The sequence below is a fragment of the Canis aureus genome, chromosome 7 (genome assembly GCF_053574225.1).
Source record: "Canis aureus isolate CA01 chromosome 7, VMU_Caureus_v.1.0, whole genome shotgun sequence".
NCBI lineage: Eukaryota > Metazoa > Chordata > Mammalia > Carnivora > Canidae > Canis > Canis aureus.
The window spans coordinates 51550649-51567784 of NC_135617.1; the positions used below are offsets into that span (position 1 = coordinate 51550649).

Sequence of the window (17136 nt, forward strand, 5' to 3'; positions counted from 1 at the left end):
GCCATGTGGTGATACTGAAGATGGGTAACAGTTACAGTGGGTACATTATATTATGCCCTCTGTACTTTTGTTTGTTTGGAAGTGTCTGTAATAAAAGGTTATGTTTCTTTAACCACACTCCAGTGAAAAAAAAGAGAGAGTCTGCTAGACTCACCCATTACCTTTCCTGTCCCAATACATCAATTTTGGCATCCCCATCTTCTTGCCTAGCATCTTGTAAGAAGGCCACGATACTGTTATGAAAAGTGTTACCACTTGACATGTGTTCTGGATTCTATCACGCCTCCTGAGAGATCTTGCTTCTAGAGACATCCTATATCATTCTCACATCTTTAATCTTCCACTGTTCACTCCTACCCATCTTCTTTATACACTCCAGCTTTTCACATCTTAAAAAGGCCTTCACTTGACAGAGCAAACCTTCTGCAACCCTACATGAAAATAAGCACTTTTGTACTTTAGAAAAATCCCGTTGAACTAAAAGTTGGCTTTAAAAACCAAGTTGAGGGCAGCCCGGGTGGCTCAGCGGTTTAGTGCTGCCGCCTAGGATGTGGTCCTGGGGACCTGGGATCGAGTACCACATGCTCCCCGCATGGAGCCTGCTTCTCCCTCTGCCTGTGTCTCTGCCTCTCTCTCTCTCCTCTGTGTCTGTCATGAATAAATAAATAAAATCTTAAAAAAATAAAAATAAAAACCAAGTTGACAGTGCTCACTTCTGCAGCACATACACTAAAAACCAAGTTGACAGATGTTCTGTGTTTTGTTAACTTGGAATGACAATTGCACATCTCAGCAACATGTGTTAGAAATATTACATACTACAAGAAGATTTGCACTTTTCAACGAATTTAGTAGTAGTGACATCAGAGAATGTTTAGGTTGGAAGGAAAACTTCATTTGAACAAGTGTCACTGATGATAAAGAACACAGCTTAGATTGGGCAAGTTATCCTGAGCTATGGTGAAGACTAGTCTTTGGGTACTATGCTTCTGTGATAAAGCCCTGAGGGTACTTCTTCAATGTAGTCAAATCAAATTCCAAGTTTAATGCAATGTAGGGGAAAAAAATCCTTTATGCATCTTTTGTATTTTGTACTGTGTACACTTAAGAAACAGCTGTTTGTTTCTACCAATTAATTAAAATACAAAGCAAGAAAATCTGAAACACCTCATTGTCTAAACAGAGGTCTTTTGGGGGAAAGGTGTCAAAGGAGAGGAGGGCTCAGTGGAGGCAGTATCAAGAGCAAGGAAGAACCCCCAGAAGGAGGCCCTCAGCTTAACCCAGGCTGTGAGGTCTGGTAGAGAGGTGCATCAGGAGGGGCACCTGGGAGGCTCAGTGGTTGAGCATCCGCCTTCGGCTCAGGTCGTGATCTCTGGGTTCTCGGTGTCCTGGGATCAAATCTCGCATCAGGCTTCCCCCTCTGCCTATGTCTCCACCTCTCTGTGAATACATAAATCTAAAAAAAAAAAAAAAAAAAAAAAAAAAAACAGTGCACGGGAGCAGATCCCTGGGTAGCCTCTACTTGTTATTTACTATTATTGGATCTTAGTTGCCCTATCTATAAAACGTGGCAACGACCAGGATTGTTCTATGGATTCTAGAACAAAGTGCTTGGCATAAAGCAGGTGCAACCTGAAGAGTGAATTATTGAGACCCGCCCCCCCCCCCCCCCAAGAGAGCACCTAGGGGGATGCTCAAGCCAAACACAACGGTAAGGGATGGGGCAGGTGACCACAAGGGGCCTGAACCTGCAAAATATCTCCCTCAGAGACCCTCAGCCACAGCCCGTCTGCTTTCCTCCCTCCATCTCTGGGAGGCCAGCTCCGGGATCTCAGCGGAGCTGCTGACTCAGGGAAAACTGGAAGCGGCGTGACCACGGGGAAATGTATGTTTTCCTCCTTGCGGAGAGGCCTGAAAACCCTCGAGTCTGAAATGGCTGCTGCAACACTCTGAGCGGGAGGCGGGGTGGCGGCGGGGAAGGTGTCAAGAGCCGAGGGCCGGGACTTCGCCCCCAGCAGCATCCCCGGCACTGACCTCTAGCACGGAACCGGCACAAAATGCTGAGTCACGGGGAGGCGGCACCGCGCGCCTGGAGGCGGGCCCGGCGCAGTCACGTGGCAGAGGCTGTATCACAACAACGACGCGGCGTGCAGCGCCCGCGGCCCGCGCCGCTTCCTCCCGCGACTCAGCGGCTCCCGGAGCATGCTCAGCTCGGCCCCGCGGCGGCGCCGGGTCGCCGGCCTCCGGGCTCCGCGGTCCGGGTTTTCCGGGCGGTCGCGGGGGCGGGGCTCGCGGCTGCCCCCGGGTAGGAGGCGGGGAAGCGCTGTCAGGATCGCCCCTGGCTGTGGTTGGTTCGGGCCGACCGAGTCCCGGTTTTTTTCCGCGGAAGAGGTGAGCAGGAATCCGCCTTTGGGCAAGGCTTGGAGAAGAGCTGATTCTGCGGTCTCTGAGCGCCTTTTCCCTTTAGCCATCATTAAAGCCCTGAACAGCTGTCCAGAGCTAGTCCCTGAAAACCTACTCGTAGAAGTACCGAATGAGACGTAAACCTAAAAAAAACAAAACAAAACAAAAACAAACCCACAGCCAAATAAAGGGGATTGATTGTTGCTGAATATGACTTCGGTTGATCTGTGGTGGGTTCCCCATCCTCCCCTTGCAACAGCAATTGGTGAAGGCATGACTGCCAGTGCCACCAAGCTGCACCCAACTGGGGATTGAACAGAGCCCAGGGGCTCTCGGGTGCTGGTTCAGAATTCGGGTAGGAGAGGCCCCCCTTTGTGTCAACCAGAACCTGGGGCTGACTGACTCCGATTACAGCGTTGGCTCTCAGAGCATTCAGTACCACGTAGAGCTTTGGCTAGACTTGAACTTAGCCTCTTAGTGAACCACCCTTGTCCCTGTATTCTTCCTTAGAAGGAAACTGATACTCTCCCAAGAGACCAGCTTCGGGTATTGTGAGGAAATCCAGCAGGTGTAGAAGAGTGTGTTCTTTGCACAGTGTAAATGTCTACACCTGCTGTGTTTCAATTAAGTGGAATACGAGCCACAGAGATCCTAAGTTTTCCCATTAACCACCTTTAAAAACTAAAAAGAAACGGGTGAATTAATTTAAGCACTATCCTGCATCTTAATGCACCCAAAATACTGTTACAGCCCCATGTGATCAATGTAAGATTAATGAAATGTTTACATTTTTATTTTTGTATTGTCTTTGCATCTAGTATATGTACTACCTTCACACTACATCTCCTAGGTCACTAAATTTTCACTGGAAATACTTGGTCTGTATTTCCATTTCATAAAACTAAGACAAAAAAGGTAAATTCACATTCCCGACCTGCTCCAAATTTATGTAAAAGTTTTCCAGTAAGGAAATGGAATATCAAATTTGAAATTTATATTTAAGTGGATTAAAATAAAACTAAAATTCAGTTTTACAGTCAAATTAGCCATGTTTCAAATACTCAGTAGCCACATGTGATTGATGGCTATTGGGTTGAACAATGCAGGCCTATGCAAAAGTGAGATTTTGAGAATAAAAAAAATGATCTTTTAGATGCCTCACCTGCATGTGAAACATGAGCAACGCTGCCAGCCTAGCTCCCCACACTCCCTGTTTTCCATAAGAAGCTAAGATTTATACACGCACTTTTCTTTAAAAAAAAAAAAAGATACAAAACGCATAAATCATCTCTATCCCACAGGAAGTCAGTACCATGGTGATATTTTTAAAATGATTCTACTGTAATGTAGAAATAGAGGCATGTACAAATGCAACCAAATTAAACAGGGGAATAACTGGGATTAAACGGATAAACAGGAATGTGTCAGGTGGAGAATTCTTACCACAAAAAAAAAAAAAAAAAAAAAACAAGACAAAACAAAACAAAACAGTGGAAAGTTGGGACCAAACAAGCCTGGTGATGTTGGTGCAGAGGGTACAAGGAAGAGTAGGTGCAGGAGCTGAGGTTGCTGAGTCAGCCGGGAACAAATTAGAATGAGGCTTGGTTTTTATTCTTGCTGTGTGCTGGGGACTGAAACATCCTCTTAGCTTCAAACACTCCCACAGTCCCATGTCCCCATCCACACCCCACACACATACACACATTCCACTGTGGAAATTACAGCCAGACCTTGGGTATCCATGTCCCCAGTGCCTGAGGGGCACATCCACTATGATGGGGTATGAAGAGACTCCCACTATCATATATCCATTCAGCAGTTAATGAGCGCTTACTAAATGTTGACTTTGTAGTTGATGGAAGTGGGCACAATAAATACACACTTTCTGGCCTCAGTGCACGCGTGGTCTAGTTGCTGTCACTTTTTCCCTCCTTGACACATCATTACTCTATCAACACAGAGTTTTTGGGGTGAGGTACCTCCTTCCTTCTCTTTTTTACCAGCATAGGATCATCCCCAGTTGTACCTGATATTTTCTACTCCTTGGTAAGCTCACATGAACATCATTTTAGTCACATAATGAATATTAGGTTTGGATGAGGGATATACTTTGGAGATGATTCCTTAAAAAAAAAAAAAAAAATCCATCTGGAGATGTTGACAAAGTCCCTTCTGTTGTAATGATGGTATCTGGGCCATCCCAAGAATACATGTCATAAATAAAGAATACACAAATACTTGTGATATATACACATTGAATATACATAAAACCTGCAGACAAATTGATTCCTCTTAATAACCAAGTAATTTATTGGCTGCTGACTCTATGCATGTCCGCATTGTACACAGTGTTACAAAATCCATAAAAAGATAGAATAAATTTTACACAGGTATGGAAATGATTTGCCCGAGATCTCACAGTCTGTCAACCGTGGAAACTAGAGTTGAACAGGTGTTTCATCTGACCCCCAAGCGATGGAGTGAGTCATCACCATACTGGGCTGCTCTCACCTGTGTGAGAGGCCTTTGCTCACCCCAAAACGAATATAGTGAGTTGTTCACTAATTCAAATAACCGAATTTCTTCCCCAACCCAAAGTTTATGTCTTTGGATCCGAGAAAACAGGTTTTTACATGATCTCCCGTTTGCTTAAAGGCTGCCGGACCTCACTTTTCCACCGCGCGCCCTCGGAGAGCTCCGCCCCCTGACTCCGCCCCGACCACGCCTGCGCACGCCTGCTCCGAGGCCCCCTTAGAGCGCCCGGCCACGCCCCCGCTCCTGCACCGCCTTCTTTCCCCGCCCCCGCCCCCGCCCGTAGTCTATAAAACCCGGAGCGGCGGATCGCACCCTGGAGCCGCGAGCGAGCAGATGGGAGGACTGGGCATGCTCGGTGGCGGCGCAGGTCTCGGTCACAAGTAGGAAGAAGCCAGTGCACGACACCGGTAAAGAGAAGCGAGAGCCGCTGCGGCAGCGCGGCTGCGGGGTCCGCCGCCGCCGCCGCCGCCTCGGAGCCGGAGCGAGCGGGCGGGGGGCGGGGGGCGAGGCCGCGGGGCCGAGAGCCGCGCAGCCTGCCCTCCGGTCCTGTGCCTCTGTGTCCGCGCGGCGTGCGGGACCCCCGAGTCGGTCACCTGGGCGGCGAGGACCCCGCGCAGGGGAGCGGAGCGGAGCGGACCCTCCCTCGGCCGGCCGCGGCCCACGGGCGCCCCCGCGGGGCGGAGCAGCCGCCGCCGCCGCCGCCGCCGCGGTCCTGTGCGGGCAGCCGAGGGGCCGGCTCGCGCCCCGCACCCTGAGCAGCGGCCGCCGTCCACCCCGAGGAGGAGGAGGAGGAGGAGGAGGAGGAGGAGGGGGCAGCCATGGGGCTGCTGTCCCAAGGCTCGCCGCTGAGCTGGGAGGAGACCAAGCGCCACGCCGACCACGTGCGGCGGCACGGGATCCTCCAGTTCCTGCACATCTACCACGCCGTCAAGGACCGGCACAAGGACGTGCTCAAGTGGGGCGACGAGGTGAGCGCCCGCGGCCTCCGCCCCCGCCGGGCGCCCCTGTCAGGCCGCCCCGCGCCTCCTTTGTTCGGCGGTGCGCGTCCTGCGCTGCGCCCCGAGGTCCCCGCCCGGCGGGGCCCCCCGGAGCCTGGGGCCCGGCCCGAACCCTCCCTCCCTCCCTCCCTCCCATTCATTCGTTCTTAGGGTTTCCCCCTGGGTTCAGCCAATGGGTTAGGCGCTGGGAGGGCGCGATCTTGAGCAAGTGTGACACCTGGTGCCTCCCGGAGTTTCCAGGCTGGGATGTCGCGACCTGGCGCCTGGTGTCGAAAGGCGCTATTGCCATCAGTGAGAAAAGGACCCGGTTGGACCCACTGGTCCCGGGAGGGCCGTTGCTGCTGGGGGTCCGGTCGTCAGCCCCACGCGGGCAGGTTACTTTCTAGACCTCCAGCTGCTTCTCCTCCGCTCCCTCGCACCCTCTTCACCCACCCCTCCTCGCCCTCGCACCCCCCCCACACCCCATCACCACTTTATAGGCATGGAACACGAATGACGGCTCAGTTTTCCCCCCCAAAAAGGGAAGAAACTTCCTGGTCCTGTTAAATTCTAAAAGAGGGGAAAGGGAAAAACAAAACAAAACTCTAAAAGGGAACTCTTGAAGCTTCGCATTTGAGATTTGTTAGTTGGCTCCCCGTGGCCTGGATCCGACGTCTAACCCTGGCCTATCGGTGCTTCCACGTGTGTTCTGCCTAGAGCTGAAATGTCTTTGCATTTTCAGTATGTTGAACCGTTGTTTATTGGAAGGATCTGGAAAGACTTGCCCCCTTTTAGATGGAGTTTTCTTCTGCCAAAGCTCTCTGTGCTTCTCCCTTCAAGTCTTCTACAGATACAATTCAGATCATTAAATGCTTTTTCGAAAAGCATGCATCTGTTTTTACCATTTGCCTTCCATGGCTTGCTCAGGTGTAAATTTATCTTTTTTCCGTGTGTCTTTTTTTTTTTTAAGATTTTATTTATTCATGAGAGACACAGAGAGAGGCAGAGACACAGGCAGAGGGAGAAGCAGGCTCCACGCAGGGAGCTTGATGGGGGACTCCATCCCTGGACTCCAGGATCACGCCCTGGGCCAAACGCAGGCACCCCAAGTCCGTGTTCTTAATGCTTGACCCAAGTGTCTGGGTGCTGCTACATCAATGCAGAATCACTGTCCTCCCAAAACTTCAGTTTATTTCTAAGATTGGAAAATAATTATTTTTACAGTTGAAATAATTGTGCTGTTTTACCTGAGAAAGGCATAATAGTAACTCACACTTCTAATAGAAGGGGTTTGTCCTACTTTGGTAATTCTTCAGTTTTATTCTAAAGTTTCTTGTTTCACAGCATCTGACCTTGTGTATGTTCATTTTTGTATATTGTGTGCATTTAATGATCTATCCTCTGTCCCCCAGCCCCGATTTTTTTTCTCTCCCGCACTTCCTTTTGCTTCTTTTCCCCCTAAATCCACGTACTTTGAAGAGGATGAAGTAGAAAAGTTATATGAGATTTAAAAAAAAAAAAGTTTCTCATTACTTTAAGTTCTATTTGAGTCACATGTTGGGGTGGGGTGTAGGATTTTCAAGAAGAGTAAAGTTCCTGCTGGCAAGTGTTGACAGTCCAGTTGGAAATAGGCAGCCTTGATGCAAGGGTCTTGAAGAATTGAGATTGTGAAGTGTAACAGATGGTTAAGGGGAGGGGGGAACCCCACTTTCTATGCCTGAAAAGGCACTTCAGTTAAACCTTAGTCCTCCAAAATTGGTTCTCTGTCCCATCCCTGACCTGTGGTGTTGCAAGAACTCATTCTCCACTGTGGTATCTCTAGGACTGGGCAGGGAGAAGGTGAGGTTTTAGAGGAGGGTAGGAAAGCCTCACGCCTATTTGCTGATGCCTCTAGTATCATGTCAAAGTAATCACTCTTTTGTGTTACAGAACATTATTTTTCAAACTGCTCATGATCCATTAGCGGGTTGAGAAATAAATTTCGGTTTCCCTAGGTGTTTTTTTTTTTTTTTTCTCCTCCGAACTTTAAAAAAAAAAAAAAAATAGGATGAAGAGGATCACTTTGTTATAAATATAGCAAGAGTATCGTGTCAAACTTTTGAGTGATTTGAGAGTGTGCATGAGCAGGTATGTCTTAAGTCATATGTAATTTATTTCTTAGGATGGTTGCCACTTAAAATGTGAGTCTGATTTTCAAACTCCTTGTCGTGGGAGGCTTCCTTGATGAGCTTTTGAAAAAGCAGGAGAGAAGTTAACTACTCCAGTGTTCCCACCATTCCTTGCACAAAGGATCTCAAGGATCATAACTGCCAAGTAGAAGTCTGCAGGCAAGGTCAGGTAGCAAGCAAGTGTGTTTGTAATCAGAAGCCTCGGGAAGTAACTGTGCAAAAGGCTGGGCAGATAAAAGTGGAGAAGGGTGTGGTGGCTGGTGTGGCCCTGGAGATGGACGATGGCCTTGCCAGACAGAAGATGGTGTTTGAGATGTGATATGTTGGACTGTGTTGGCGTGATACCAAATTACTGCTTTTTGTGGAATGTTTTGAAATTCACCTGAAGGTAATCTTTAGACTGTTGAGTAAAGCGAAGGCTGCCACCAGTTGCTGTGGGTAAAAATGTGTTGTATTCTAAAGATATGTGTATGCTGGCTTTTTTGGAAATCAAAAGTATTTTGTCGTGACAACCATATAAGTGCGTAGATTCCCAGAGCAGCTTGGAGATGCTTTCACCTTTGGTGTAAAAGGTCCTGACGCTAGCCACCATTTATTCTGTTTCTGTAGGAGATAGAAGTTCTAACTCCTGGGTTGCCAGGAAAACACTTCATTTTGCACCAGGATGAGGGCTGTGGGGGAGAGGTAAGATGGATGTTGCTGGGTGTTCTTTTGTCTGCTAAGCACTCTATGTATGCAAAAAAAAAAAAAAGCAGAAGAAGAAGAAAGCACTTACCTTTTCATAGCTGACACGCAACTTTTCTGGTGCAGATTTTGTTTATTACTGGAGTGTGCCTATTCAAAAACAAACTTAGGAAATGTATGCCACAAATGTGGCAGTAAGTACAACTTTTGAATTCACTCTAGTGTTAGCTGCCGGACAGGCCTTTTCAGCTACTTAATGGCAAGAGGCATTATCAGAATTGAAATCTGTCTGGCTTCAGGTCCATTTCTTAAACAGGTAATACCAGGTTTTGGATTATTTACAATGTATGAGATTTCATCAAATCTCCTTTTACAGAGTTCCAACTGCAGGTTGTAAACATGTCAGAAAACATTTAGAAGCAAATGTGTAATTTTTCTAAGTTTGTTTTTTTTAACTCTGTGTAGTGGCCGTCAAAGTTAAGAAAATTGTCCTCTAGTTAGGAGAGAAGTGCATGTGAATTTAGGAAAATATCTTCAGTATTTGAGTGTGTTCTTACCATGCATAAAGCCAGTAAAATTGGATGGGAAATATTAGGGCTGATATGTCATCATTGAGTTTGAAGGACCAATTTGCCTGTGTAGGTTAAGTCCCCAAATTTGCTTAAGTGACTATTTAGAAAATACATAGCTTATTAACAAGCTTATGATCCCATAAAATAACTGTGCTATAAATCTAGAGTTGTCAAAAGCATTTTCATTTGAGTGTAAATGAACATATAGCTGTGGGCAAAATGATCTCAGCCTCAATTTTTATCTATAAAATGGGGATGATAATGTCTTATAGGGTTATTAATATTAAATGTAATAATATTGATGCAGTGGTTTACTAGTCAGTGCCTCACCTTTCAAGCAAAGACTTGTAAATGGTAACTTAAAATGTTCACTTGGAAGTTTTATTTTTTATTTTTTATTTATTTATTTTTTTTTTACTTGGAAGTTTTATAATATCTGTTCTATCTCCTTTATCTCCATGGTCAAACAGACTCAATGATAGAGAATAAACTCAGGGTTGCTGGGATGGGGTAGTTGGGAAGAGGGATGGGTTATACAGGTGATGGGGATTAAGGAGGGCACTTGTGATGAGCATGTGGCATTTGTATGTAAGGGAGTGTCACTAAATTCTACACCTGAAACTAATATTACTATTAACTGGAATTTCAATAAAAACTTGAAGAAAAAAATTAAATAAAAAGATAGCCATGGTCATTAGAGAATGAGGCATTCCTTGTATGTGGGTTTTTTTTTTTTTAACCAGTTAACTTATATTTGTTTTTCCCAGATATATTTATATTCCATTAGTTTAGTTATTTTTTATATTGATGGTGTTTGAAGGTAAATCTAGTATTTCTAAACTGCATTTAAAAATCTGAATTGTGTCTTAAAAGCGCATTGTTGGACACTGACTAGAAGTAGATACTGAGCACAAATGTTTCTTAATAGTAACTAGGAATGTTCAGGTTTCTTACATAGTTCATTGAGTATCTTGTCACCTACAAGCAAAGTTGTTTTCTTTCTGTCTCTGTTACTGGGGACATTGTTTTAACAGTATTTATTCATAAACACAGTGGTAAAATCAAGGAAAAAACAAATTTGTGTTTCTGAACATTTTATATACTCAAGGCATCTGAATGTGGTTAAATTTAGAAAACTATACTGATGTTGCTGGTACTGGACCATATTCTAATAAGCTTGCTAATATTCTGTTTATACATTCATGATTTAACCAAGTTGGGTGGGTTTTTTTTTTTTTCTTAAAGATTTTATTTATTTATTTATTCATTCATTCATTCATTCATTCATGAGCAACCCATAGAGAGCAGGCTCCATGCAAGGAGCCTGATGTAGAACTTGATCCCGGGACCCCAGGATCACACCCTGGGCTGAAGGCTGAAGCTTAACCGCTGAGCCACCCAGGCGTCCCATTAGGTGAGTTTTTAAAAACATACTAACACCTTTGTTTTGATATAGTTGACATCAATAAACTGCACATATTTAAAATCTACAGAAAAGTTTTGATATGTATATACACATGTGAAACTATCCCCAGAATCAAAATCATGAACATGATGCACATCTCTAAAAATGTCCTTGTGCTCCTTTTTAATTTCCCCTTCCCCTCCCCACTTCCACAGACCACCACTGATCTGCTTTCTGGCACTGTAGGAGTGTTTGCATTTCTTAGACTTTTATATCTAGGAAATCATAAAACGTACTTTTTTGGTCTGGCTTTTTAAGCTGCTTATATATTTTGAGATGCATTCATTTTATTGAGTGTATCAGTAGTTTGTTCCTTTTAATTGCTGAGTAGTGTTCCATTTTGTGGATTTACTACAATTTGTTTATCCATTACTTGGATTGTATCCAGTTTTTAGCTATTACAAACCTTGTGTGAACATTAACCTATACATTTTTGTATGGACTTATGCTTTTATTTACTTTGATTATTCCCTAGGAGTGATGTGTTTTAATTTTTTAAGGAAATCCCAATTTTTTAAAAGTGGTTGTACCATTTTACATTCCCAGCAGGAGTGTATATGTCCACATCCTTGTCTGCATTTGGCATAGTCAGTGTCTTTAATTTTAACGATTCTAATAGGTATGTGATATTATATTGTATTTTTTAATGTGCGTTTCCCTTAAGAGCAGTGGTGATGAGTATCTTTCATGTGCTTATTTGCCGTCTCTTTTTTGTGAAGTATGCTTAAAGCCATTTGCCTTGTTGTGTTTTCTTATTGACTGTGAGAGTTCTGGATATAATTCTTAACAGATAATTTACATTGCACATATGTTCTCTCAGTCCATTTTCATCCTCTTAAGGGTGTCTTTTGGAGAACAGAAGTTGTTCATTTTAATAAAAGTCCAGTTTGTCCGCTTGTTCTTTTACAGATCATACTTTTGGTGTGATACCTAAGAAATCTCTCCTTAATCCAAGATCACAAAAGTTTTCTCCCATATTTTCTTCTAGAAGTTTTATAATCTTAGGCTTTACAGTTAGGTCTATGATCCATTTTGAGGTAGCTTAGTATGTGGTGTAAGGGATTTTTGATTTTGGTTGCCTTAGCACCATTTGTTGAAAAGATTATTCTTTCTCTACTGCCAGAGGTACACGGCCTTTGTAGCTTGTCTAATACCAGTTGTCTATCTGTGTGTGTGGCTTTATTTCTGGATTCTTTGTACTGTTCCATTGATCTATTTGTCTATCTTTATGCCTGTAATACACTCTTTTTATTGCTGTGGCTTTATAATACATTGTGAGATCAGGCAGTGTTAGCCCTCCAACTTTGTTCTTTTTCAGCTTGTTTTGACTTTTCTAGGTCTTTTGAATTTCCACATGAATTTTAGAACTAGCTTGGCAGTTACTACCAAAACAAAACTACCAAAACCTTCTGGGGTTTTGACTGTAATCGTTTTGAATCTGTAGATCACGTTGGGAAGAATTGATACCTTAATGAGTCTTCTGACCCATGAAAAATTCTTTAATTTCTCTCATCTATGTTTTGTATTACATGTGTACATTACATTTTGTTCATGTTTTGTGCTACAAAACGTTTTTCCATATACAAGTCTAGCACATCTTTTGTTAGATATCATGGTTTCATATTTTTCTTTTGTAAATGGTATTTATTACGTTTCAGTTTCTGAATGTTCATTACTAATGAAATTGATTTTTGCATATTTATCTTCTGCAGCCTTACTAAACTCATTCCTTTTTTTTTTTTTTTTTTTTTTTAACTAAACTCATTCTTGAACATGTGGGATACAGTTCTAACAACTGTTTTAATCTTTGCTAATTCTGTCATCTTTGTTATTTAAGTTCACTTTTATTCTTTTAAGATTTTATTTCAGAGGAAGCACAAGCAACAAGAGGGGGCAGAGGGAGAAGCATACTCCCCACTGAGCAGGAAGCTCAACCTGGGGCTCCATGACCTGAGCCCAGGGCAAAGCCTTAACCAACTGAGCCACCCAGTTTTATTCTTTTCTGAATGTTTCCCTGCATCTCTGCATGCCTGGTAATTTTTGATTGGATGCCAGATTTTACGAATTTTACCTTGTTGGGTGCTTGTTTTGTATATTTCTAACCATCTTCTTTAAGCTTTGCTCTACATTATAGTCATTGGGAGATAGTTTAATCTTTTGAGGTCTTGATTTTATAATTAGATCTGGAGAAGTCTCTAGGGCTAATCCTTCTACTGAGGCAGGACCTTTATGAGTACTTTCCTCAGTGCCTCAGAGTTAGGAGTTAATACTATTTTGGCTTGTTGGGAACACACTCAGGCCCAGTTTTGGGTACTTGCCTTGTGTATGGGTTGATTTACTACTGAATCCTTAAGGGTTAACCCTCTACAGATCTCCAGGGTTCTCTCTGCAGCTCTCTTCTCTGTGGTACTTGGTCCTGTGAACTCTAATTGATTTGGTTTCCTCAGACTTTCAGCTTTATCTCCACAATTCAGGGAGTACTCCAGGTTCTGCTTCACCTTCCTGCACATGATATACAAACTCTCTTCCAAGCAGTGAGCTGGGGCAATTGTAGGGCTCCGATTTGCTTTTCTCCCCTATGTCTCAGGAATCTCTGCCTTTTGTTAACTATTATCTAGTGTCTTGAAAAAGCTACTTTTTCATACTCTTTTTGGCTGTTTTCAGGTGGGAAGGTAAAATTGGTTGCTTTTACTCTGTCTTGTGCAGAAATAGAAGTCTTTCCCATTTTTTCTGTTATTCTTTCAGCACTGTTCTCCTTTGTCTGTAAATTTCATCCAAAGGGTGACTGCCCTTGTGGTTATAAGATACCTCCAGCAACCAAGATGTAGCCAGGTTTTTATTTTTATTTATTTTTTTAAAATTACTTATTCTTAATCTCTAAACCCATCGTGGGTTTAGAGATTGAACCCACAACCCCAAGATTAAGAGTTGCATGCTCTTGTAGCTAAGCCAGCCAGGTGTGCCCCTAGCCAATCTTAAAGTCAGGATTTTCTTTGGCTTTGTTATGAGGTTCATCACTTAGTATCACTGTTTTCATCTTATGACTGGGTATTTGGTGAAAACACAATTACTTTAAAACTTTGCATACGTTTTATGAATAGAGTTTAATTTAAAGATGCAAGTCTAAGGCCCAAGCCTTCCCCCAAATGACTGTGTGATCTTAGATACAGAACTAAATTCTTGAGACCATGATTTCCTGCTCTGTAAGACTAAATATATATATATCATTTAGTTTTGAACTGCGTGTTTACATCTTTAGTTTCTACGTGTGGTTTTTTTTTTTTTTTTTTGACAATTTAATTGCTTCAGAATAAATTCCATACGACTTCTAAAAATCAGGAAATGCTTACAAGAAATGGTAGAATCTTTTTCCTTACCTTGTCACACTTCGGGTTTTAACATTGATCTAAGATCATACACTTCACTGGCCGACAAAGTAATATAATTATAAAGCCATAGAGACTAGGTTTCTAGAATTTTTTTTTTTAATATCTTAAGCCTAGTTGAGCCTCAAAACTTTTCTATTAAAGCAAGATGGTATTGCGAAAATATTTTCTTCAGAAAAGTTGATATTTAAGTTTTACTTGCATGTGATGACAAAACACCAAAGGCTTTATTTCCATGATGGATAACTTTTAAATTAAGTATTATGTAGGAAGGTACACATCAAGGGCTTCCTGTGCTAGGTCATGGGGTTCAAGAGAGAAATCAAAAGTGAGAAGCTCTCTGCACTTGAATTCCAGTGGAAGGCAAGTGGGGTACGCAAGGGGGAGGGAGGCGTTTGCTGTATACCTGGAGATCTGGGAGTCTTATGGATGGAGGGTGGGGAATGAACCTTCTGGTAGATCTCAAAGGAAGATGAACAAGGAAAGGGTATGAAGAGATGCAAGGAAGAGTATGAACAGATGTGAAATTATGGAGGTGCCTGATGTTGAGGGAGTACTGCTATAACACCGGACCAAAGCAGGGAAAAGGCAATAGCTAGAAGTTGAGGCTAGAGCAGTGGGTTGGGTTCAGGTATTGTTAGGTCCAAGACTGGTAAAAGGAGGTTTCTTCTAGGTCCCTTTGGTCATAGTGAAATAGAATGGGTTGGGAGGAATAACTAGAGACGAGGAACTCCTACTACAGAGGGACCTTTCACTGCTAGGAGAGAGGAGTATAGCCCAGGGCTCTGGAGATAAAGATTTGTGTATATTAAAGAGATACTTTCGAAAAGTCCAAGGACCTAGCACATGAGTGGTTAGGTTATGTCTCTCATACCGGTTCTTGGCATAGATGACCAAGTGAGTAAGAATCCCTGCAAGGATGGTTCCTTGGGGAGCTATTGGTTTGAATACTCTGGTTTCGAACCCTTTAAGGAGAGTCATACTCCTTCAGTCGAAATACCAGGTAGATAATGAAGTGAAAGCTGGAGCAACATCTGAGCTGGCTGTGTGTATGGCAGGGAAGCCACATGCCTGAAGATGGTGGTTAAAACCAAAGTGGAGAGTGAGGAAACGGGCTGTGCCTCAGAACCCTGATGAATACACATGGGATCCTGAAAGGAAACAGTGTGAGGGATAGTAGCACTGGCATGTGTGGGAAGGAGGATCGTATGCTTTTGAGAGCTGTGGAAGGATGGGAACTGAAGTGAAGCCACTGGATTTGCTGGTTAGGCAGGGACTGAAGGCTTTGGCAACAGATTATCTGGAACATATTAAGAATTTGGGGAAAACAAAAATTGGTTTCTGGCCAAAATAAATGGCACAAAGCCCATGGATGTTTTCACAGCTCGTAGGGTCCTTGAAATCTTGATTATAATTTGAGACAGAATTGAACTATTTCAGTTGAACTGGATGGCATGTGAGTTTGAATATCACTTAAGTAATACTGCCATGGCTATTCAGTTGTCTCCATAGTATATTGACAATAATTGTAATGTATTGAGTATATTAGAATGATGACCCTGAATCTCCACTTAAAGATTAGATTTCTTAGTCGTTAAGATGGAAACATGATTAAGCCGCAGGCTGCTAGCCAAAAGAGCTCATTTTGGATACATCTTGATAGGTATTCAGAAATCTTGGTTATCTGGATTGGTATATCCTTGGAGAATATATGGCTACTATTCTATGCCATTGGACACTTTCTGGAGAGCTTTCTGTATGCTTAGGGGTTTTTTTTGTGTCTGTTATGGTCAGATCATTTGGGATTTGGTAGTTAAACTTAATTCCAGAACAAGATTACAAAAGAACCCCAAGCCAGATGTTCCTCATTACATAAATGTTCACACAGATCCACTGGTCTTGTCTCCCTTCCCCTGAGGTCCTTTTTTTAGTCTTTTGGATTTGGTTAACGCTTTTTTTTTTTTTTTTTTTTTTTTAACTGGATGCTGATGTAGCAGAGTTAAAACAAAACTATTAGGCAAGAGACTCCATGACCCTTTTCCTGGAAGCTAGTAAGAATCCAGGCTGTGACTTTGCCCCATTTGGATTACCTACAGAGGTCATGGGCTGGGGTACACAGGGCTTTACATATTTTAGTGCTCTGAAGAGAGAAAGATCTTGAAGTACCTGTAAAAAGCTGGCTGGCACTTCTCTGAAGACTTTTTAAGAGTTAGGGTTTATAGCAGTGACCATCAACCCTTTCTAGAAAGTTAACATTTTTAATTAAAAAAAAAAAAAAAAAGCTTTGTTTGAAAGGATATGCTCTGAGAACTTTAAACCTCAGACAAAACTGAAGAGAAGCTACATTTGGAAGGTACCTTTTTAGCATGATTTCAACAGCCCTGCCTGTGCTTAAGCACAGTAGTCCTCTCTCTTGCCCCCCCCTCCCCTCCCCCCCTTTCTCCAAGGCTGCCAGTTGCTGTATTAAATTGTACCTGGGGCCCTGATCCTAGGGGCTTTAGTACTCCGAGGATAAGGAAGTAAACAAAAGGTTTCTGAATACAAAGTTTATGCACTTTACTCCCAGAAGCATCTCAAGCCCTTACCCAGAGAACACTTTATACCCAATTTCTGCAAGCTTGGCATCTGGTTTCTCAGCTCAGGATAGATTATAAACAAATCAATTGAGGCAGAACAAGAGAGACCAATACAGAGAGCAGCTGTGAAAAGCGCATCTAGACGTGGCAACCCAGTGTACCTCCAAGAACCTCGCTCTGGTGTGATTCTAGTTAAAGGAAATTGCTAATGAAGCCTGAAGACGTAAAAGTGGAAGTGTGTGTTTAGGAACTTCCTATTGATAGCAGAAGAGGGCATAATCAATTTTAGAAAGATTTCCACTGATACATACATAAAAATTTTTAAGAGATCATATGCTTAAAAGGGGTAACAAGACCATGCATTTAAATA

The 17136-nt window shown here is 43.0% G+C and overlaps 1 protein-coding gene across 1 annotated transcript in view; it reads left to right on the forward strand.

Moving 5' to 3' along the window:
* The first annotated feature begins 5658 nt into the window (after positions 1-5658).
* Positions 5659-17136, forward strand: part of GCLC (glutamate-cysteine ligase catalytic subunit) — a 48399-nt gene continuing 36921 nt past the window's right edge. The window contains exon 1 of the mRNA XM_077903641.1: positions 5659-5906. Within this exon, the coding sequence (XP_077759767.1) occupies positions 5757-5906 (150 nt within the window). The 5' untranslated portion in view covers positions 5659-5756. The remainder of the gene's footprint in view (positions 5907-17136) is intronic.